The 22,807-nt window shown below is 40.3% G+C and overlaps 2 protein-coding genes across 4 annotated transcripts; one reads left to right on the forward strand and one right to left on the reverse strand.

The window, feature by feature from the left end:
* Positions 1 to 11,029: 11,029 nt before the first annotated feature.
* On the forward strand, positions 11,030 to 15,348 carry LOC114360549 (uncharacterized). Its single transcript, XM_028315274.1, has 6 exons — positions 11,030 to 11,329; positions 12,358 to 12,480; positions 12,817 to 12,929; positions 13,344 to 13,428; positions 13,988 to 14,110; positions 14,916 to 15,348. The coding sequence occupies exons 1-6, from the start codon at positions 11,254 to 11,256 to the stop codon at positions 15,092 to 15,094; spliced, it is 699 nt and encodes a 232-aa protein (XP_028171075.1). The 5' UTR covers positions 11,030 to 11,253; the 3' UTR covers positions 15,095 to 15,348.
* A 524-nt stretch (positions 15,349 to 15,872) lies between these two features.
* On the reverse strand, positions 15,873 to 19,119 carry LOC114360550 (mitochondrial intermembrane space import and assembly protein 40). Of its 3 annotated transcripts, none has more exons than XM_028315279.1 (3): positions 18,601 to 19,119; positions 17,566 to 17,801; positions 15,873 to 17,001 (listed from the first exon to the last, which is right to left on the reverse strand). In XM_028315279.1, the coding sequence occupies exons 2-3, from the start codon at positions 17,796 to 17,798 to the stop codon at positions 16,782 to 16,784; spliced, it is 453 nt and encodes a 150-aa protein (XP_028171080.1). In that variant the 5' UTR covers positions 17,799 to 17,801; positions 18,601 to 19,119; the 3' UTR covers positions 15,873 to 16,781. The 3 variants fall into 3 exon arrangements, with proteins under 3 accessions (XP_028171080.1, XP_028171078.1, XP_028171079.1); XM_028315277.1 differs by having other exon boundaries at positions 18,571 to 19,119; XM_028315278.1 differs by lacking the exon at positions 18,601 to 19,119 and adding an exon at positions 18,306 to 18,388.
* Positions 19,120 to 22,807: the final 3,688 nt, after the last annotated feature.

The following is a 22,807-nucleotide window of genomic DNA, read 5'->3' on the forward strand; positions in this document are numbered from 1 at the left end:
AGTCTCACGGGCAGGACTAGCATCCAGGGCATCGTTAGTAACTTCTTATAGTAGTAGATTTATTATTTTATCGTTTTTTAATGAAAACAAGATTGAAATCTAAAAAAATCTCAAATTTATTTAAAAAATGTATGCGGGCACTCGAACTAAATTACTTACGGTAAAGCTAACCATCCGTCGAAACGACGGGCAAAGATCAAATATCTTAAAAACTATGAAACTTACCTGTCCACAGCTTACACCACTGCAAAGGACTCCCGGGCCTCTGAGTTGGCTAGTCAGGACAAAACGTTTGGACGTGGCATTAAAAAGTTACAACGTTATTTCTTTTCAATGCCCGTCGAATCGACGGAGGTTAGCTATCTAGGGTTAAATAAATCTAATAAATGTCCGCAACCGCAATCATACGCTGTTATAAATAACCGCAAAGTGTTTATGTGACAATTTCTTTCATGAACATTGACCGCTCGGTTTAATTACATTAACCCACTTGTTACTAGCGTTTGATATACGGATCAACATAAAAATTAAATTATTATAAACAATGAGGGTGGTTTCTGATAACAATGTTTATGTTAAACGATTCCTGCGGGGTCCCTTTGTCCATCAGAAGCAGGGTACGGAAACTTCCATACTACGATCAAACTTGCTTCCAAACAGCGACTTCAGTCGATAAATTCCAATGTAGATGTAGAAGATTACAGACTTACGGTGACTTTTTGCTCTAAATTTACAAATATTTCATATATTTTACAGGTGGTGAGAAACATGTAGATCTGGCCTGCTTACAGTGGAGTGGACAGAACCAACGTGAGAGTGAACGTGTGAATTTATGGAGAACATTAAACTATTTTACTATAAGTCTTAACGCAACATATTTTATATGAGTTACATACAAATGTCAATCCGTGAGTACATAATGTAAAAACTAAAACAATGTACTGTTATCACAACAGTAACTGTAATCTTTTAAAATCCAGTAGTTTTATTGCTTATTGATTTTCGTAAACAAAATATTTCATGTTATATTTCATCAATAAAGTTTTATTTTATACTTCAATAGTTTTATTTTTAAACACATTACATGAAACGGAACGGATCATAAAAAAAGTATGAGAGGTATATATTTAATCTGTGGGCGGCAGACGCCATATTGTTTACAGCGCCACCTACTGGACAATCTAGCTCGGTACCAGTTTGTTTATCGTTCAACAAATACTAGGGCCGTTTCCTATCTGTCTTTAGACATACTCTCTAATCTGTGCTACCGAGTTCAATAACAATTTTATATTCCACGAATTATTCAGTAACCAGTTCACTTACGTAGGTCCTGGAATAGAGGGCAGACAAACAACTGTCGGGATTCATAAATATGTTGATCGAGCTCTATGTATTTCAATTGAATCCCGCATTAATCTCGCGAGCGCTCCTAAAGAATGCTTTCAATACTTCATTATGTGCGTGCGACGCGACCCGCCGACGACCCGTATTTACTCTGGTAAAAGAGTAACAAACAACCGCACAAACTTTCAGCTTTATAATATTAGTTTGAAAATTATAAATACTTAACTTGAAAAAATTGAACTGCCTAACTCGGGAATCAAACCCACGAGCTAATGACTAAAACGTCTAGGATTTCTTACACACACTAAGTAAGTACTCGTAAACTTTCCATCCCATCAGCCATCAGCTTCCTTCCACGAATCCTCCCTTTCTTGCGGCGCCGCCCGCAATCAAAACGTAACTCGCTCGCACCTGACTCCTGAGGAACTCCTTGCAGCAAGCAGTTTTGTTTTAATGGCATCAATACATCGCTTACGATATTAATTAACATAATTAAAATTATATTATAGCAATATTATAGGTAGGGATTGCAACCCGGTATGTTTCTCAACCCTGCCGGGCCCGGTTGCATTCGTCCAACCCGGCCGGGTTGTGTGTTACCAGTGAAACCTTTACGCTACAAACATTACTATGAGGTCTCACAGTGCACGTGGACGCACAGGGTGACACGAACCAATCACAGACATTCAACGCTGTGCGTTCGATTTGCTGCTTCACTTAAGCAAGCATCGTTTGTGAATATGGGCGTTAAAGTATTTTATGAAAGTTTCTATACGTGTTCTTTTTAATTTCCCGTAACTTTAAGGCCTAAATCTATGAATAAAAAATCCTAATGAATAAAAATAGTATTTTTTTTCATTTATTATCATTTTACAAAGGAAGTTCTTAAAATGTCTTAAGAACATTTTGTTTTCCTACACGCATATTTTCGAAGATATCATCCATCTTACTAGAGTTTGTACCAAAATTTACACCCAGTTCTTTCACACAGTATTTGTACATAATTTGTTTATACTCGTAAGTTATGTAAATAATTTATTTAACTAAGTATGGCGAATTATTTTATGCGTTCAAGATAGAATCAAATGGACGGCGCATGATTGGAAAAGTGGACCCCGTGTAAACGGGATAAGGCGAGGCAGAAGAGAGAGAGAATTGAATTAACAAAAAATTTAATGGCATTCGTCGATTCTTTGAAGTGGTCTTACTTAATACCCGAGAGTTACAGGATATTGTCAGGAATACGTTGTAATATGAATGGAATGACAATGATTCAATATTCAATAATAAAAAAATCACACATAATACAGAATTGATTACCTACTTTACTTATGGACAGAAAAGTAACATTGGTATAAATTAGTTAGTAATTATTCATTTTTATAAGTTTTAAACAAATAACGTACCTTAAAGTACTAAACGTGTCATAACAACTTTGATAGATAGATAAACTTTGGTAGATTTGGTATAAACAACACAAATTATTTCACCTACCGGGTCCGGTGACCGGGCCCGGTGAGAATGGCCGGGCCCGGTGGGTGCCTAAAAGGGTACCGGGCCCGGTTTGCAATCCCTAATTATAGGTCATTTAAAAAAAATCCCGAACTGTTGTTCTTCACGAGTGTGAACACGATAAAGAATTATAAGTATGTACCTAGTAGGTAACATTACACATAATCAAAGATCATTGTTTGCATAAGCGATGAACGTCGTTTTCTTAAAATTTTAGCGAGCATTGCTTTGTGACGGCAAAAAGTTGTGAACGAGTCTTCGCGAAGAGTCGCACGAACGTATCGACGCGCTATGGCTTATCAGTTGACATGTTGCGATAGTTTTCCCATGCGTCTGCCAAGGAATGCAATTTATTGCCGACACCGCTGCACCGATGCTTGGCGAGCATCTCCCGACGCTGAACGTCTTATTCCGTCTCCAGTAGGGTGAGAGTGTGAGCACAGTGTGAGACTGCTCCGACGCCCAGGACCGGCTTGTGGGGCGCTGTACACTTGGCAATAGATCAGACGTGCCTCGGTTCCGGCTGACGCGCGCTCCGAATGTTATCAATAACAACAATCCATGTTATGAGTTTTCTAATGGCAACCCGCGACAAACGCTGTGAACCTGTGATTACCGCCCGCCCAGTATCGCCACTATCTATCTATCCTCATACCAGCGGAACTTCGACGGTTAATAAATAAATATCCGTGGACATTTTACACTACGCTTCTAGTCCCAAACTAAGCAAATCTTGTAGGTAGGTATGGGTACTAAACAACCTAAGGTGTTTTACTATACTAGTAGGTGCCTACTTATGTTTTCTACTCTAAGTAACGGCACAGAATAATGCAAAATGTAATAGTAGGCCTTACTGACGGCATTACCATTCTGTTAGATTTATTTGAAGGATAGAACTTGCCTTTTGACGAAAAAAATTTACCACTAGCTTCCCCGGCGAATTTCGAACCGCCTGTAGAAATAAATATTTCTGAGGAGAACATCTATCTTCTCGATTCTAATGGTAATTTTTTTTTAAATCTGTCCAACTATCCAAGAGTTTAGGAGGATAGGTATCTTTTATATTAGTGTAGATAAAATTCGAGTGATTCAGCAATCAGCCAGCATTGAGGTTGAGGATACTTTCTTTTACGAGTAGTGACTTAGTGTAGTAGCTTGCCGACTCGAGCGTCGGACGCTTCATGCGCTCCGCTTCGCAGTGCGGCTGAAGGATTATGACGGAGAGGGCGATCAATCTCCGCTCCGAGTGCGTTACGTACGTACGACACTTTCGGTCCGCCGCAGAGGCGTCACTTGGTGCCATCAGCTTAGATGGATGAAACTCGTATTTTCAGCATAATACATATACATTATACGTATGTATATTAATATTATGAATACTTTTACTCTCACAATAAGACAGAATAAATGAACTCATAAATTTACGCTAAACACAATAATTAATTATAAAGATTTCGTATTGTGAACACGCAGCTAACCCGCACGTGTAGTCCGCGTAATAGAAAAAACAATGTATGAAACTCAGTATGAAATAATGAAACGCTGGAAGCCGGCATGTTCATCCGCACGCGTGCCGAAATCCGCGTCACAGGACAAAGGCACTATAGCTTTTTTAGGGGTAGAGTATGGAACAAGTGTACCTAAGTATATTAAGAATAAGAGTCATAAAAATGTTTAAAGACGAATCGAAGAAAATAATGTCGCCGGAGAAACGACTAATTCCCCGAAACGGGAACCGAACCCGTGCTCACCGGCTCCGATTGCAGCGTTCCTCGAACCACTCGCGTTTGTTGTCTCATCCCATCGCGTCTCGATGGCATGCCCAAGTGGTGGTCCTCTTGGAAAAGAACTTTGATGCAAGGAACAATAAAAGATAGGTAAATTATAATGTCATGTTACTCAAAATCAGACTCATATTCTTTCTAATTTTTTTTTTATATTTCGAAGATTACCTACCATATTTATGTCACCTTCAATTTGTTTACAAAGTTGCACTTGACAAATCATTTAGATAAATATTTTTAAAGTAATTTGATCTTTATCTTAAAACAAATTAATTTGTGATCAATAAGATGATACGTTTCTACTACTCCTGTGATACAAGTAAAGTAGGTACCTGCTTTTTAATTACATTGGAACTTAGTCTGTTCTGTGCTTCTGTGTATTAAGTAAGCAAAGAATTGACAATTTATTTAAGACTGTGATGATGTCGAGTCTTAATCTGCCCATTCGTCAATGTAATGCTGCTTATCTATCAAATTATTGCACTCGTAGCCGATAAGTAGCGCCGATAACGGGTAAGTTCCGACAGACTATCTTCCGTGCTATCGGCCAAGATTGAACCGGCTGATACCGCCTGCCATCTGAGACTGACCCTTGTATTGGTATCATAGTAGGGAGGCATAATAACATAAAGGTGGCATCACCAAGCCCCTCTTTTCCACTGGGCACTTTGGGCACGTGCCTAGGGCCCCGCGACCGAGGGGGCCCTCGTCTGCTCAAAGGACCTTTCTCCAGATGATGAGGGCCTCCCTTGATCCTTAAGTGACGGCCCTGTGCACGACGGCCCTCTCGACTGCGCCTGCACCGCGCTGACGCGGCCCGTGAGCTCGCGGTCCAGCGCGCGCCGCAAATAGGCGCCGCGCCGGTAGCACCCGGGCGGAATGCGCCTCCCTGGCTGTACCCATAGCCTAATAGCGCAGTGGTGCGGTGAAACGCTTGGGCGTAAAAGCTCGGATTCGTTTAGTTAACGGTCAAGTCAATTTAGTAGTGACTGCTGAACTGAAAACCGCCGTACAGGATTAATTAACCTATAACATGAGTGCTTCGTCATCTTTGTTTACATTACATAGAAAAAATAAATTATAGGTACCTACCTACCAACCGAATTGAAAACCTCCTCCTTTTGTTGAAGTCGGTTAATAAAAGAAATACCTAAAATAATTATGTTTTCAATTTTATTCAACTCCACAGGCATTTATCCCTAAAGAAATAGGTCTCCTAGGCACTCTTAAAAATGGTTCAAACAGAATAGAATAGAATAGAATAGAATAGAATATTTTTTATTGATGTAATACAATGTAACATTTTATATTGAAACCCTGGCTCCTAAACTAGTGTAAACTGTATTTCAGGAGCCAGTGTCTTCCCAATAGGTGAATACAGACAGTTGTTAATATATATTACACATCTCAAAGTACATAATTACTCGATTTTTTTTTCTTATTATGGTGAAGTTAAATTAAATTTAGCAACCCAGTGTGTGTGTGTATGGTGTGGTGTGATGTGGTGTGGTGTAGTGTGGTATAGTGTGTGTGATGTGGTGTGGAGTGTATGTAAGTGTATAGGTATAGATTAGTATGTGTGTGTTGTTATTGATATCTAGCGCAAGGGTATTAGTAAATCTTCAATATCATGTGGATCACACTGTAGTAGATATTTAGCAACTAAGTTTTTATATGTATTATTGTTTATACTTCCGTCAATCTTAAGTTTGGTGTTAATTTTAGAATAGAGCGTTGGTGCCAGGTAATTAAAGAACCTCTGGGCATGCCGGCTTTTGACTCTAGGCCTCAAACAGCGATTATTCCTCTTTGTTGTGTTACACTGAGGTATGGCAGTAGTTCGATGCCATCTACGTACACACTGGTAAACGAACAGTTTGCGCACTGTTAGTACCCCAGCTTTTTCATATAACAAGACTGTAGGGTGCCGCTTCGGAAGAAACAGCAGGACTTTCAACACTGCTCTTTGAGCTCTTTCTAGTTGCAGCAAATGTGTTGTGGCTGCACCCCCCCACGCACAGATACAATAAACTAATAGGCACTCGCAGAGCGCTTTATAAGTTTGCATTAGAAGCGTATGGTCAGCAATGTTACGGAGATTTTTAAATAAATAAATTAGTTTCCTGGTTCTTCCAGCCATTAGAGACACGTGATGGTCCCATTTTAATTTGTCATCAATTGTAACACCTAAATATTTAATGCTACCGACACGATCCAATAGGGGACAGGCGCATGGCGGCTCTTGAATTCTACGATTACGATTGCATGGATATGTGTGCACTGCAATTGCAAGTGAAGTAGTTGGCTCTGATGCCTTGGTTTTGCTGAAGCAAAGATATTTAGTCTTTCCCACATTCAAAGATAACAAGTTATCTTCAAGCCAAGCAGTGACATTACTTAAGCCGATTTCAGCAATCTCTCGCACATCATTCCAGTTGGGTCCATGGAATATGAGAGCAGTGTCATCTGCAAACATATAGATGTCCGCATGAGGCAGCTGCATTTTACATAGCTCGTTTATGTAGACTAAAAACAAGGTTGGCCCCAGCGTGCTGCCCTGCGGTACACCGTAGCTACAGAATGCACCGCCGCTCACACACCCATTAACCCGCAGACATTGAGTTCTACCACTCAAATAGTCCTCAAACCAGTTGTGCGCCACACCTCTGACACCCATACTCTCCAAGCGCTTAAGTAGAATAGGGATGGAGACTGTATCAAAAGCCTTCTGTAAATCAAGAAACGCGCCGATACATCTCTCCCCCGTATCTAGATAGCCAGATATTTGCGAGCACAAACTCAAGACCGCATCTTCTGTAGATTTATTAGACCTAAAACCAAACTGGTTCTCAGCTAAAAGTTTGTTACTCTCCAGATAGCCAATCAACCGTTTATTTACTAGTTTTTCCATAACTTTTGATAAAGTAGTGAGTAGAGATATTGGCCTGTAGTTTGTAGGTAGTTTTTTATCACCTGCCTTAAATATGGGTGTAACGATGGCTTTTTAAATAGCAAAGGAAAGACTCCATTTTCAAAGCTTAAGTTACACAAATGACAAATGGGATCCAGTAGCAAGTGTCTAAGTCGCTTAATCATTTCGGTAGTAATATTGTCCCATCCCGAGGCGCAACCCAACCTCAACCCACCTATAATGGAATCCACTTCAAACGTAGTCACTAAGTGCATTGACATTGAGTGCGTCGGTGAATTCGAGGCTGAAGCCTTCCCCGCTAATGCCACATCTGTTGTATTTAGTTTGGTCAAAGTAGAATTCGCCAATTTTTGGCCAATTGATGTAAAATAATCGTTGGCATAATCTAGAGATTCCTTAGGTGAATTTTTTATAGTCAGTAGCTCCCCAGAATTGCCTTTGTTATTTTTCCTATTGCAAACTTCATTAATGATCCTCCATGTTTCCCTACTATTGCCAATGTTATTATTTAAAAGAGATCGATAGTATTGCCTTTTAAGAGACTTCACAAGACTTCACAAAACAGTCAAAGAACTACATTTCATAGAGCGTTTAAAAATAGGTCACTTTTCACAAAGTAGTGGCGGCGACGCCTTTCATCTCGTAATGGCCCTCGAGGCCCTCGACCCTCCTCCCTCCGGCCTCTAAGCCCGATGCCGCCTCCAATATTACCTACAGTCAGTACTGTTACACCTACTAGGTATATTCTGTGCAGTGCTGCTACCACAGATATGGTAGGTACATATTTGTCCATACGTACCTACAACTTTTAACTATCTTTACGTAGATATCCCTGCATCAGTTGGGCTATGGTCGCCTAGGTGCATGAAGCTAAAGATAAAAATGGAGGGCAAAGTTGAAACAAAAACTTGAGTCAAATACCTACTTATATCTATCTCGCTCTCTGCGGCCCTACCTCTCTTTTTAGTGTGAACTGTAGTATTGCTATCTTCTGATTTAAATCTCCTTGTAAATACTTCGAAATAGCCAATTCACTAACCAAATCAGAAGATAAACAAATAAATAATTAATATTTGAAACTAAGATTACCTAGTTAAATAAAAAATCACAAAATTGTCGGCCATTTAGGCTTAATGTGTTGGCGAATCAGGGAATTACAATCCCAATTCCTGGGTAATCGGTACCATGTGGCAACATCGGCCCAATCCGGCCCATCATGGCGGTTGTTTACTATTTTGTTTACTAAGCAGTTAATTTCGTTTGAGATTGTTTACAGGAAATAATCATTGTTTTATCACAAGAATTGGTGCAAAATTTTGTAGTGCGTGGTTGCGGTAGTAGTGTGGTATAGTGTGTGTGATGTGGTGTGGAGTGTATGTAAGTGTATAGGTATAGATTAGTATGTGTGTGTTGTTATTGATATCTAGCGCAAGGGTATTAGTAAATCTTCAATATCATGTGGATCACACTGTAGTAGATATTTAGCAACTAAGTTTTTATATGTATTATTGTTTATACTTCCGTCAATCTTAAGTTTGGTGTTAATTTTAGAATAGAGCGTTGGTGCCAGGTAATTAAAGAACCTCTGGGCATGCCGGCTTTTGACTCTAGGCCTCAAACAGCGATTATTCCTCTTTGTTGTGTTACACTGAGGTATGGCAGTAGTTCGATGCCATCTACGTACACACTGGTAAACGAACAGTTTGCGCACTGTTAGTACCCCAGCTTTTTCATATAACAAGACTGTAGGGTGCCGCTTCGGAAGAAACAGCAGGACTTTCAACACTGCTCTTTGAGCTCTTTCTAGTTGCAGCAAATGTGTTGTGGCTGCACCCCCCCACGCACAGATACAATAAACTAATAGGCACTCGCAGAGCGCTTTATAAGTTTGCATTAGAAGCGTATGGTCAGCAATGTTACGGAGATTTTTAAATAAATAAATTAGTTTCCTGGTTCTTCCAGCCATTAGAGACACGTGATGGTCCCATTTTAATTTGTCATCAATTGTAACACCTAAATATTTAATGCTACCGACACGATCCAATAGGGGACAGGCGCATGGCGGCTCTTGAATTCTACGATTACGATTGCATGGATATGTGTGCACTGCAATTGCAAGTGAAGTAGTTGGCTCTGATGCCTTGGTCTTGCTGAAGCAAAGATATTTAGTCTTTCCCACATTCAAAGATAACAAGTTATCTTCAAGCCAAGCAGTGACATTACTTAAGCCGATTTCAGCAATCTCTCGCACATCATTCCAGTTGGGTCCATGGAATATGAGAGCAGTGTCATCTGCAAACATATAGATGTCCGCATGAGGCAGCTGCATTTTACATAGCTCGTTTATGTAGACTAAAAACAAGGTTGGCCCCAGCGTGCTGCCCTGCGGTACACCGTAGCTACAGAATGCACCGCCGCTCACACACCCATTAACCCGCAGACATTGAGTTCTACCACTCAAATAGTCCTCAAACCAGTTGTGCGCCACACCTCTGACACCCATATAAGTGTTCTTCTCTGCTGTGGTTTCTGCATAATTAATTTTATAAAAAGTGGTAAATATAAGTGAAGCTCATCAATATGAGATGATGATTTTCAGGACTTAAGATAAAACATGAAAAATGATATACGTGCCTATAAAATTTGAGGGTTGCCCTCGATTTCCCTAGGATCCCATTATCAGACCCTGACTTGGTGACAATGGGACCACCTCAAGAGTATACCCTATCGAACAAAAAAAAATTTTTGAAAGTCGGTTCATAATTGACGGAGTTCTGCGGTAACGTACATACAGAAAAATCGAATTGAAAACCTTTTTTTTAAGTTGGTTAAAACTACTTACAAGTGTTAAAAAATAGTTTCATATTGATTCAGTAAAATAATAATGTGTTACATGAAATACATTTAACTTTAAATAGAATTCCATATTTTAGCCTACTACATCAAAATCAAACTAAATTCATAATATTATTTATGTCAAGTGTAAGTAGTGTAGTATAAATTGGATCGAAGCCGCAAGCATCCACAATGCGAACTATACACAGCCAGTACGCAAAATTCGTGTATAGTTTGTAGGAACAGATTTACAAAGGAGCACTCCAAAATATACACGAGCAGTTTCCTATGGGTGCGTTATGGCCATGTATAGAACGGAAAGACGCGTAGCTTCATGCCTAGGTGATATAAAAATTATAATAGGCACCTATCTAGGTACCGATTTTTCAGTGATCATTTAGGTACATAATGGAGATGGCGTGAACGATCAGATACGTAAATATATTAAATTAAACACAATTAACGAAAAATTATACCTAATAAAATAAATCAGATCAAACGGATTAACTATTTAATCTTTTCTTATATTTATCAGCTATGAACATAACGATACAAGCAATCGGTATTTCAAATTAATAATTATTATCTGCATACATAAGTACTTAGATCCCGGTATTATAAATAAAAGCTATAAAAGTCATTCAATATCCCGACGTTCATCAGACCTAACTGGCTGGCTGGCTTGACCGGATAAAGTTATTAACTTTAGTAGCAATAATAATTGCTATTTTAATTTTAACTAAGAATCAGTTTCGCTTGATTAGTCACCGCAGTATACTCGTGTCTGTCCCCAGTATTATTAACTTAACTTGTGAATTATCAAGGTATTTGATTACTACGACAGCAATGAAGCCATTAGTTTTCTCAATCGTAGCTGCTGTTTTAATTGGTAGCATTTCATGCTCGTGGCGGGATCCAACAGGTGAGCCTTACTACGGACTTACTCATATGCTAGCTACGGACTGCCTTAAACCACAACTTATATTAAGGTCACATGTTAAGTTAGTACCTAGAGTTATACTTCTAGAGTTAAGAAAAGAATGACAATGATCATAATAACTATTATAATGAACTTAGCTGGGTACTTACTATTATTATGGTAGCATTCAAAGAACAAGAACATAGAAAGAGGTTTCTAATTACTATGTTCTGTGGTAGCAACTTAGATTATTAAAACCTAGATGGATAGTCTTCATACAAACGCTTCGTCAAGAGTGAGGCAAAAATCTTATGTCATTAGTGTCAATTTTGTTGGGGAGTGTAGACAGTCAAGGCGATTTTCCCGAAAGTAGGGAAATTTTTAATAAGTTTTTAATTATTTTATAACTAACAAAAACAAAACGCATCATGTACTTATTTATTTATTGAATTTAAAGTACCTACCTAATTACAATAAGATAAATCGACTGAAAAGTCTCGATTTCATAAAAAAAGGAAGTGTATTTGTACAGCGAACAATTGGGAAATAAATTTTCTTGTTACTGGTATCATTCCCGTATTTAATTTTTGAAAGCCAAATTCAAGCAAAATACGCGTCGAATCGTAGTACTTACTTATGAAATGTAACACTGGTCACTTTCTTTAGTTTTTCTGATGTATTTAGACACCCTTTCACAGCACAAACCGTCTTAATTAATTAAAAGTCGTCGGACGTGTTTACCAATTTTTCACTTTGACAGTTCATGTGACGTTTACGAGTAAGCCATTCTGGCTTACTAAAATCTGCCTCACCTTTCGTGCACTGACTATCTATCTAGGTTTTATTAATCTAAGGGTAGCAATCAATGTTTTAAGGGTGGGTAGCACCAACTTACTTCAACTTTGACAAACGTCATACAAAAAGCACCGGTTATCGTTAATAGTTACCGTTAAAGTTAGGTGTGTAACTTATGCACGCACAGGGTAGAGTATCGGAGGAACTTCATTTGAAAGTTGGTGTTTTATCGGCAGAGCCACGCGCGCTGGCGGTGACCGGCAACCACACGGGCGCGGGCGCCGCCGACGTCGTGCAGCTGCTGTGCGAGGCCAGCGGCATCGCCAACTACACCACGCTGCACTGGGTCCAACAGCAAGGTAGGTACATTTTGTTCTTGAGCCTCTACATGTCTCATAATCTTTTTACCCTACCAGCGCTTCGAGTCCAAATTGCTGAGAAGAAGCGTGGTAAGGTTTCTTGCCGCCCGAACCCGAACAACAATCGTGAATCCCACCAAAAACATTTTCATTTAAAATGTCGCCGAGTCGTCTTGGCGTCGTAAGGTGGCACTGTCATGGATGATTTATTTATTATAACATCAGGATACTTAGGTACCTACTTCATTATAATGCAGCGTCAACTAGATAATTCCGGAGACCCAAACGATAGAAGTAATTCTTATGAATGTGATAGAAAACTTAGTTGTTCCGCAGGCGACCTGCAGCACACGACGTGGCGGCGCGGCCCCAGCCCGCTGGCGCTGGAGTTGCCGGCGGCGCAGGCGCACGGCTCGGCCTACTTCTGCACCGCGCCCTTCACCGAGTTCGTACGTGCCTTCCACAGATGTCCCTTCGCTTGCACAAGCAGACTATCTCAAGTGTAGTGGCTGAATGTAAAGTAACTGCATATAACCAATGTAATATGTAACACAGCTGATCTTTCTCATGTCGTGTCGACAACAAACCTACACAGCGTCAGCCCAAAACTCCGCCACAAGAGTGGAGTTGTTAGTAGCCATTATTAAATCTTCCTGCGTGCAGTTGTTTGGGCACGCAGGGCACGACATCATGTCAATCATGTGCTTCGTCGACTGGGGATCAAGACCACACTTGCTCTCCTGCTGATGAAACACCGAGACGTAAGGTAGTCTTCAGTGCATTCTAGAAGACTAGAAGTATTGTTAGTCGTACCTTAACATTGGAATGATGTGAATCTAATTGCGTCCTCGATGCGGTTTCAGGGCGTCTCATACACGACGTACACGGTGCGCTCGGAGCTGACGGAGGTGTCGGTGGCGGGCGCCGACGCGCCCAGCTTCCCCGCCAGTGAGTATGCGGCGCGCTGCCTGAGCTGGTGCGCCAGACATTGCTGGACTGGCTTACTGTCATAATATGTGCCTATTTCTGCCCATTTTGGCGCTAAAGGCCACTGTAGGCAGATACGATTGTCTATGGAACTAAAATTAGTGATGTTCTTTCTCACTTACTCCTATGATTACTCCATACTACAAAATTAGTTCTCGGGACAATCGTAGTGACGCTTCAAATTCATCATCATCATCATCTCAGCCATAGGACATCCACTGCTAAACATAGGCCCCCCAATGCTTTCCATGCTGCCCGGTTGGTAGCGGCCTGCGTCCAGCGCCTTCCTGCTACCTTTATGATGTCGTCGGTCCACCTTGTGGGTGGACGTTCCACTCTGCGTTTTCCGGTACGCGGCCTCCACTCCAGATCCTTGCTGCCCCATCGGCCGTCGGTTCTGCTTACTATGTGCCCTGCCCATTGCCACTTCAGCTTGCTAATCCGTCGGGCTTCAAATTGGCACACAAAATTAGCTGTTGTTTGTGCCAAGTGCCACAACTGTACTGCTGCCGCTCCGCAGGGCCGGGCCGCGTGGAGCTGACGTCGTCGGGCGGCGACACGCACCGCGTTGGCGACCTCGTCACCTACACCTGCACCGCGCACGACTTTCGCAGCACCGTCATGGACGTGGTCCAAGCCAAAGGTGAGCTTTGGGTTAGATATCACTGCAGCAAGTAGGTAATGCAGATAAAAAATAACTAAAAAAAGTTAAATATTTCGCTCAAGTTTAGGACCTCAAAGGTGCCTTGAAAGATTAACCGCCGCCTCTGTGGTCTAGTGGTAAAACCTGCTTCAGACGCAGAGGTCCCGGGTTCGATTCCCCGTGGGGGCAGATTTTTCTGTTCGGTTTGGTTGGTGGTATGGCTTGTTCTAAGTCCGCCTGGCTAGCTACCACCATCTTACCTAAGTCTGTCGCCATAACAACAATGTCGGCCTGATCATCACTTACCATCAGGTGAGATACAGGCCAAGAGCTTCCTCGTTGTGGAAAAAAAAAAGTGAATTTTCGGTACAACATACCTTTCGGTAACTACCTACCAACATACAGGGTATCCCAGAATGGGTGAATCAAACTGATAGGGGAGGTAGCTCTACTAATGTACTATCCCTAAAAAATATGAAAAAAAAATAAAGCGCATAAGGAAACAAAAAAAAATGTTTTTGAAAAAGTGAAAATAAATCAGCTTTGCCTAAGTATCTGGCTATAATTGCTGCGTTTGGAGTTTATTTGTACTTTTTTCTCACTAACATGATCGCTTCGTTTATCTGTAAACAAACTTATGAAAATAATGACTAGATTTCGAGTTTAGAGCACTTTATTTTAAAAAAAATTCGAGCTCAAAATTTTTTTTTCATATTTTTTTGGGATAGTACATTAGTAGAGCTACCTCCCCTATCAGTTTGATTCACCCATTCTGGGACACCCTGTATATTGGTTGACCTCGCAGACCAGTACGAGATCCAGCTGCACACGGGCTGGCAGCCGACGCGCGCGCTCACGCTGAACGTGACGGCGGCCGACCACGGCTCGGCGCTGTACTGCCGCGTCACCAGCACCGACCCCGACGACAGGACGCTCTACACGCTCGTCTCCCGGCGCCTGCCGCTCTACGTCGCCGCCGGCTGAGCCCCACGCATCACGGCTCGACCTTCAATCCTTCGACCGACGAATATGCCGCCAGTCAATACACGCATTTATTTGAATTTTACATTTTTTTTTGTTGCTTGTCCCCTTAAAAACAAAAACGGATGCAATTTTAAAACTGGCATCTGCCTACCCGGTTCATATGAAAGTGCTCTTGGCTTAGATTGCAATATAGGTACCTTCTGTTAATCTACTTTTACTCTACTGTTATTAATATTTTTAAGAGGATAGATAGGTATTTCGATTTTTTATTTCTTTGTGTTGAATAGGCTCCGAAACTACTGAACCGATTTTAAAATTCTTTCATCATTACAATCCTTAATTTTTTTCTGCTGAACATAGGCTATAAAAAAAGTTAGCAAAACAACTTCGAAAGTACTATAACAACACTACTAAAAATAGAACAGGATTACTAGCGCCACACCGTGGTGTTCGTCTGCACTACCAAAGATCACCATGCATAATGTAAGATTGTATCTAATATAGGACGCTCACCACTAGATGGCGGTAGGTTGCATCCAACTGTGATGTTCCGTTGGGAATCGCAGATAGATTGGGACTTCCGAAGGCGCATTACAAAAATATTTACCCGCGATTCCGCGAACAGGCTGATTAAAGTACACCTATAGCTACGCTTGTCAAGCGAAAAACCTCAACCACAAAATAGGACCTCAACTTTCAACAGATTATTTACTATCAAAATACTAAATGAGTCAAACAGAACATGGTTAGAAGTTAATAATATTATTATTGTGATTTGAAAGATAAGTTAGGACAACTTTTTATTAGGTCAGCTAGTAAACAATTATAAAATTAATAAAAAAGGCATTAGCATATAAACTTTATTAACTAAAGCTTATGATCACCTTCAATCATCTACAATAAGGTCCACTACATGTCTTTTAAACAGCGACGTAAATGCAAACAGTCTGCAGGCTCGCTGCTGAACTCAAAAGCTAATTCTATAAATTAAATTAATAACAAAACTACTACTATCCGAAAGATATGAGCCCGTTATAATAAATATTTTGCCAGGTGACATAATGGTGTTCATGAAACATAAAATACAATTAAAAATGTTGACCAAACTTAAGTATGTAACAATTTTAAACAAAATATGAGCTCAAATAGCAATCATCATCATATTTTTTGGATAAATAATTGGATATTTTGGACAGTAGGTACATAATTATATTGCTTCTTTGCACACTGTGGACATTGCAATTTACAAGTTATAAAAGTTTATAATAAAATAAGTACTTACTTTAGGTTCTAAGTAAAACAAATACTATAGTATTGAGTTGTGTCCTGTCCTATTACATTGTGTTTAGAATATAACCAGTCGCAAATTGTTGATTGCAAACAGCCAAAAAGCAATACATAATAATATTATTGCTTATGTTATACTACAGTCAGCGCGGCAACGTCGCAACACGTCTTTGTTACAATAAAATTGGAATAAGGTTGTGTTGACAACTTTTTTACCACTTTAGGTGTTACAAGCTATTTGATGCTGACTGTACCAGTACTACCAGTTAGGCCTGTGGTTAGGCTAAGACAATCTATTGCGTTGCATATTTCAATAAAATTTTAAGTTTGAAAGGAATATTTGGCACCGAGCTCTCTTTACCATACTTCCATTGAAGCTACATTGCAGAGCAGTCGGGTGTCACTTGTCGGCGGGCGTGTCGACGGTCCTGTCGGCGGGCTTGTCGGCGGCGAGCTTGTCGGCGGTAGGCTTGTCGGCGGCGGGCGCGTCGCCGGCGGCTTCGTCGAGCGCGGCCGCCAGCTCGTCGTCATCCTTGCCATACAGCTCCGGGTAGTGCGCCATGCACTCCTGCATCACGCTGAACTTCTCGTAGCAATCGCTACCTTTTGGCTCTGCGTCACTGGAAATAAATACAAAGCAATTACAAACAAATAAAAATAAAAAGCTTTTTTTACCACAAAACAATCAAAATCAAAATTTTCTTCATTTGTTTAGACTAATTAAATTAGTACTTGCAAATCGTCAAATGCTCTTAAGGAGCCTATACATGTCTCATTCTTTTTTTGCCCTACCAGCGCTTCGAGACAAACATTTGTCAAGTGCTGAGAAGAAGCGCCGCAACAAACTCAGTCACCACTGTCTGTCGGTTTAAAATGTTAGCTACATTAAATAAATTCATTAAAATTTTTGTGTTTTGCTAGGTGTTGTGGCATCCTGTATGGGCAAAGGCCTCCTCCATCTTGCTCCACTTTTGCCTGCCATATAATTTCTAATTTGTTATGACTTCTGGTCAGGTGCAACAAACACATGTCCAAAGAGTGCAGTGCAGATAGGTACATAAAGAAATAAAGCAGTTTCAAGAAAATCAATATTACTTACAAATGGTATGTGTGAATTAAAGTCATAAAATATCTTTTATTTATTTAAATAAAAATAAAAATTGGAATAAGAAAATAAACTGTACCTGTAGTGGAAGCATGAAAAAGCATCCCTGAATTGTGTGCCACAAGGTCCTGTGGCCATGCCTCCGAGGCAGGGGCAGCCCCAGTTGATGGATCCATCGGGCAGGATGAGGCCCGGGGCTGGCTCCGGTTCGGGCAGTGTGACCTTACTGGGTATGGCCAACTCCTCCCGCGAAGCCACAATCACCATATCCTTGCCGTCCGGACCGGACGATAACACTGAACGGTTTTCCATTCTCTGCAATATTTTTATAAATGATATGAGTCAATGTTCATTAAATTAAATAACAAACTAGAAGTATACAGGTAGAACAAACAATATTCTTCTTTAACTGGGTTCAGGTAAACCTCTAAATTTCACTCAACTAATGACACTCATATTAGTGATGCAATTCTGAGCCACATTATGCAATGAACAATCACATGAATCTAATCTATGATAAAATAATCATAGCAAGTTAGGTTCATCAATCCAAAATAATGTAGTAGCTAGAACCGTTGATATATTCAGCTGTTCTTTGACTAAATTCACCAAGGTTTCATTATTTATTCTATAGCTATAGGGGAAATTTTAATTGTTAGATAATAAGTACTAATTAATCTACTCCATCGCATTGTGGTAACCAGTAATATTAGAGATATGATTGTTGTTCATTAAATAAATAATTTATTACGCCCGGTAGACGAACAGGATGCGGCCTGCACGGCAGTAATTGTGCTGGCTTTCCGTTTCAGTACTCACTAAAGATCGGAGCGGCGGCGGTCGTCTACAGGAGCGCCTGCAGCGAGGAGGCCGCGCGCACGCGCAGCCGCCGCGGGCCCAGCGCCAGCGCCGCGCGCGCGCGCACCAGCTCGCGCGCCGTCACGCGCAGCAGCACGCGCGCGCCGCCGCGCAGCACGTCCGCCTGCGCGCCCTCCAGCAGCCGCCGCGCGCCCGCCGCGCCCAGCTCCTCGCCGCTGCACACAAGCACACGCTCAGCACGCCGCCGCCGCCCGCACGCACGCACCTGCAGATGATGCTTGATGATGATGCTTACAGCTCCACCTCCAAGTAGTAGTAGCGGGTCATCCGATGGCTCCGAAAGCGCCGACGAGCGGGATGTCCTCACGTTGCGCAGGAATCTTTTAGTGATTGCGGGCTTCGAATGACTTGACCGTACGCGTTGGCGGTAAAATAAACAAATATTTTGTTCTGAACGTAATTACTGTTTCTACTTTTTGAGGTTATGCTCGCTCGGACTGTGACAGTTGATTGACAGTTCAGTTAGTGACAGTGACGTATGTGGTGACGTTTAAAATACTTTTTTTTAATGCAAAGAAAATTAAAGATAGGTTTATGACCCAATAGATATTTTGATTTATTGCTACCATAAGCTTAGCCGTACAGTCAGTGTAATAATTGCTCTAAGGGACAGCCACAGATAATATATAATTTTTAATTGGCGGGTAGGAACTGTCAGGTATAATTTCTATTTATTAAATCGAACACTGTGTCGGTAATGAGGGCTATCATTTTTATACTTAACTTTACTCTACAGTGGCGCCATCTTGATGAGTGCAAATGCGATAGTCCTCCTACCACTTTAGCGCTCACCAGTTGGTGCCACTGTCTTCGCTACTAGCAAGTGACAGGACCTTACTCTACAGTGGCGCTAACTGGTAAGCGCTAAAACGATAGCCCTTTGACTTGACTTGGCTAATTTCCGCGCAGTGTAAAAGCAGCAACAGACTTGTTGCAGAAATAACTACATGCCTAGTTAAACAAATCGTTTCTTAAAACATAATAACTCACTTAAAATCATAAGTTTGTACATTAGGTAGGTAAGTAATATGATTGATTTATACATTTCGTGATATTCTTAATAATTTTATTAGAGTATTAATGAATGAAGTAGGCACTTAACCATTACCTAATCTGAATGGTTAACATAATATCAGCTTTTTTAAGGTAATTATTTCTCCTTTCAGAGCACAGCCATAGGCACAGGCGATGGCGCTGCTGCGGCCTGGCGCTGGCGGGCCCGCGCTGCAGCTGGGGTGCAGCAGCTGGGCGCTGGCGCATTATTTTATACTTCATTATCATAGAGGAATTAATGACTAATTCCTCTATGTTCATTATGTAAGTACGCCTGCAAAAATACTGTACAACTGACGTATGCCCTACACCCTACACCCTACCACTAGCCTCTTTTCTTTGTGATGTTTTTTTTGTTTGGCCATTCGCATCTTTGGAAAATCTCACACAGCGCCATATGCCTATTTAGCCCCAAAAAGTAAGCTATGCTTGTGTTATGGGTGCTATATCTTATCGGATAGTCAAACAACATTTTAAATGTAAAAACCGTACGTCGTCATTTAAGAAGAAATAGATAAAGTATAATAAAATATTAATTATTGTGGAAATAATATTTTTCCAATAAGTAGGTAATAAAAGTATTGTTGCGTGTAATTTCAGGTTCGAGTGGCACCGGGCGGGCCCAGGAGCCGCGGCGGAGATTCATGCGGCTTTCACCAAAAACATGAAGGGATAGGATTTTGACCGGTAAGTAGGACTCACTAAACTGACAATCAAACATGTTGAGATAACCTTATCATAAGGCGCCTTTTTACCCGACTGCGCCAGAAGGAGGATTATATTTTATACACTCGGCATCATCACATGATTGTGTCAGAAGAAAGTCTTTAAAGTTCGCGTCGCGGAAGGTGCGATTTATTTGATGTTAAGTATAGTATGTTAAACGGACATGACGTTATCAGAAGTGTCTACTGGACTTACATTTGATGGTATTAACGTGGAATACTGACGTTGCAGGTGCGAGAGCGGCGGGCGAGCAAGGCTGGGGAGCGACGGCGCAACACTCGGCAGACAACGTTTTCTGCTGGTAATTATAATTTTCTTAAACTTCCACCGTTATTGCACTTCAGTTATTATAAGAAACCGAGGACACTGGGGAGCTGATGTCCCATCCATCACATTGACAAGGGGGCGCCACCATCGTTTAACTAAAGTTTCCAACGTGGCAAAAATCGAAACCAGCGATCCGGTATTGACGGTGGCGCCCCCTTTCAATGTCACTGGTGGGACGTGCTGGATGTTTCAGTGTAGTTCATCTCTAACCCTAAGATTGATTTACAACCATAGGTAGATAGTAAGCGCACAAAAAGTGAGATGACTTTTACAGCACCATTCTGGTCCACTAGAAACTTTACATAGGTACTACCTACATAATATTATTATTGTTTCAAATAAAGATATAAGACCCTGTCTCAAATTTGTACCGGCCCTTTAATTTTATTAAAAAGTTTATTTTAAAAGATGTAATACATAATTAAACTGAAGTTGTTTTCAGTTCCAGCGAGCGGAACACCGGCCGACCACATCCGAGCGGCCGACGAGCGCGGCCCGAGCACTGCGACCGAGGCCGGAGGGCAGTGCGGCTAGCCGGCTACACTCATCATGTTTCAGTACCTCTAGCACGAAAAACTTTCGACTTCGATCGTTTGCGTATTCGAATCGCCATCTAAATATTCAGTATGAACGTGTCGTAAAGTGAACTTAGTATGAGAAATGGTTGCACGAAACTTATTTTGACAGTCAAAATTGTCACGTTATCGTTTAATTAGAAGGTTTCGAAGTTAGTCAAATACGCAAGCGATTCAAAAACGAAAATTGTTCATGCTAGAGGTACAGGTAAATACCTAAGTATTTATTTATTTAAGGGGAGCTGATGAACAATAGATATGTTACTGTAAAAGCTCGAACTACGGTTAATATTAAGATTTAAGTGTAAGTCTTAAGATTTACCGAGATGAGTTGGTAAATGTAAGTATTTCTGAAAATACGACGATTTTTTCGAGCTTTTACCATTCGAATTCAGTATATGCTAGGTTTTACCTCTGTCAGCTGGTAGATGTTGGTTTTAGGAGTAAAACAATGAGTAATGCTTAATTACTTACTTTCATCAACTATTAGACAAAACAGGTACATAGTATTATAAAGGTATCATGATAGTAATAAGTACAAACTAATACCAACTTATTTAAATTATTTGCAATCATTTCTTTTTCTTGTGTTTTGGTGTTCACATTTTTACTGTTTCCTTTTTTTATTCCTTCTGACTGACATTATAAACGATGCTGTTTTCGTAAAAGTTTACAGAACTTTTAATTAGTAAGATTATAAAAAAAATGATAATACCATGGAGTCCATGGAATCGGATAAAAATCGGAATTATAATAACCCAGCATTGATAGTAGCGCATACCTGTAAATATCATATCTAGGACACTGAAATTTTGTACTGCATGCATCCTACTAATATTATAAACGCGAAAGTTTGTGTGGATGTTTGTTACTCTTTCAAGCAAAAACTACTGAACTGATTTTGATGAAACTTTACAGTATTATTGTTTCTAACCCAGAATAACAAATTTTATAGGCTATAATTTATGGCGATCTGTGACAAATAAAATTACACGCGGGTGAAGCCGCGGGCAAAAACTAGTATTTTATATGACATGATCTTACGTTGCTAAAGAAAAAACAAGGCAGTGACATCATGGTTTGTTTAATTGTATTAAAATGAAAAGTGATGCCGTGGTCTTTCTTTTTAGTTCTTAAATTGTTCGTACATTTAAACAATATAAAAAGGCTGCGCTCGGGTAATGCGTAGATAGGACCGATTGTTACCTGTCAAAAATGCTTGTTTTATTTTTCAACATTTACCGTGCCATTAATGTAAATCCTAAGATTTACCAACGAAATGGTGGTAAGAGTTCGAATCGCAAACCTTTTGGGACATTTACCATTAGGAATTGGTAGATCTTAGGTTTTACTGGAATATCTTAGGATTTACTGCAATTCGAGCTTTTACAGTAACAGATACACTCAAAAAGCACAATTAGTGGACTTAATGCTTTACAACATTTTTTACTAGTCAAGCTTACAGATTAGGCGGGTTTCAATTTCAATATTAATTTAAAAAATAAATGAAATGGAGATAAAATTAAACTCAAGAGTCGAATGTATTATTGTTTCGTTCGATTAGAGATACTTGCTGTTTGTTCCCAACACATTTATTTTAGTTTGACTATGTACTTTATTCTATGAACATGAGAATCGATGAAAGTCGTAGTATTATAAAAATACTAGCTTTTGGCCGCGGCTTCACTGACGTAAAATTTAGTTTGTCACAGATCGTCATAAATTATAGCACATAATTATGTTATTCTGGATTATAAACAA

The sequence above is a fragment of the Ostrinia furnacalis genome, unplaced genomic scaffold (genome assembly GCF_004193835.3).
Source record: "Ostrinia furnacalis isolate ACB-3 unplaced genomic scaffold, ASM419383v2 OfSCF5081, whole genome shotgun sequence".
Taxonomy (NCBI): domain Eukaryota; kingdom Metazoa; phylum Arthropoda; class Insecta; order Lepidoptera; family Crambidae; genus Ostrinia; species Ostrinia furnacalis.

Bases quoted from the DNA above. Each gene is read 5' to 3' on its own strand.
- LOC114360549 (XM_028315274.1), top strand. From the start codon at position 11,254: ATGAAGCCATTAGTTTTCTCAATCGTAGCTGCTGTTTTAATTGGTAGC. The intron at 12,930-13,343 runs GTACGTGCCTTC...ATGCGGTTTCAG, and splicing joins CCGCGCCCTTCACCGAGTTC to GGCGTCTCATACACGACGTA. The intron at 13,429-13,987 runs GTGAGTATGCGG...GCCGCTCCGCAG, and splicing joins CGCGCCCAGCTTCCCCGCCA to GGCCGGGCCGCGTGGAGCTG.
- LOC114360550 (XM_028315279.1), bottom strand. From the start codon at position 17,798: ATGGAAAACCGTTCAGTGTTATCGTCCGGTCCGGACGGCAAGGATATG. The intron at 17,002-17,565 runs GTACAGTTTATT...ATTTATTTCCAG, and splicing joins TTTTCATGCTTCCACTACAG to TGACGCAGAGCCAAAAGGTA.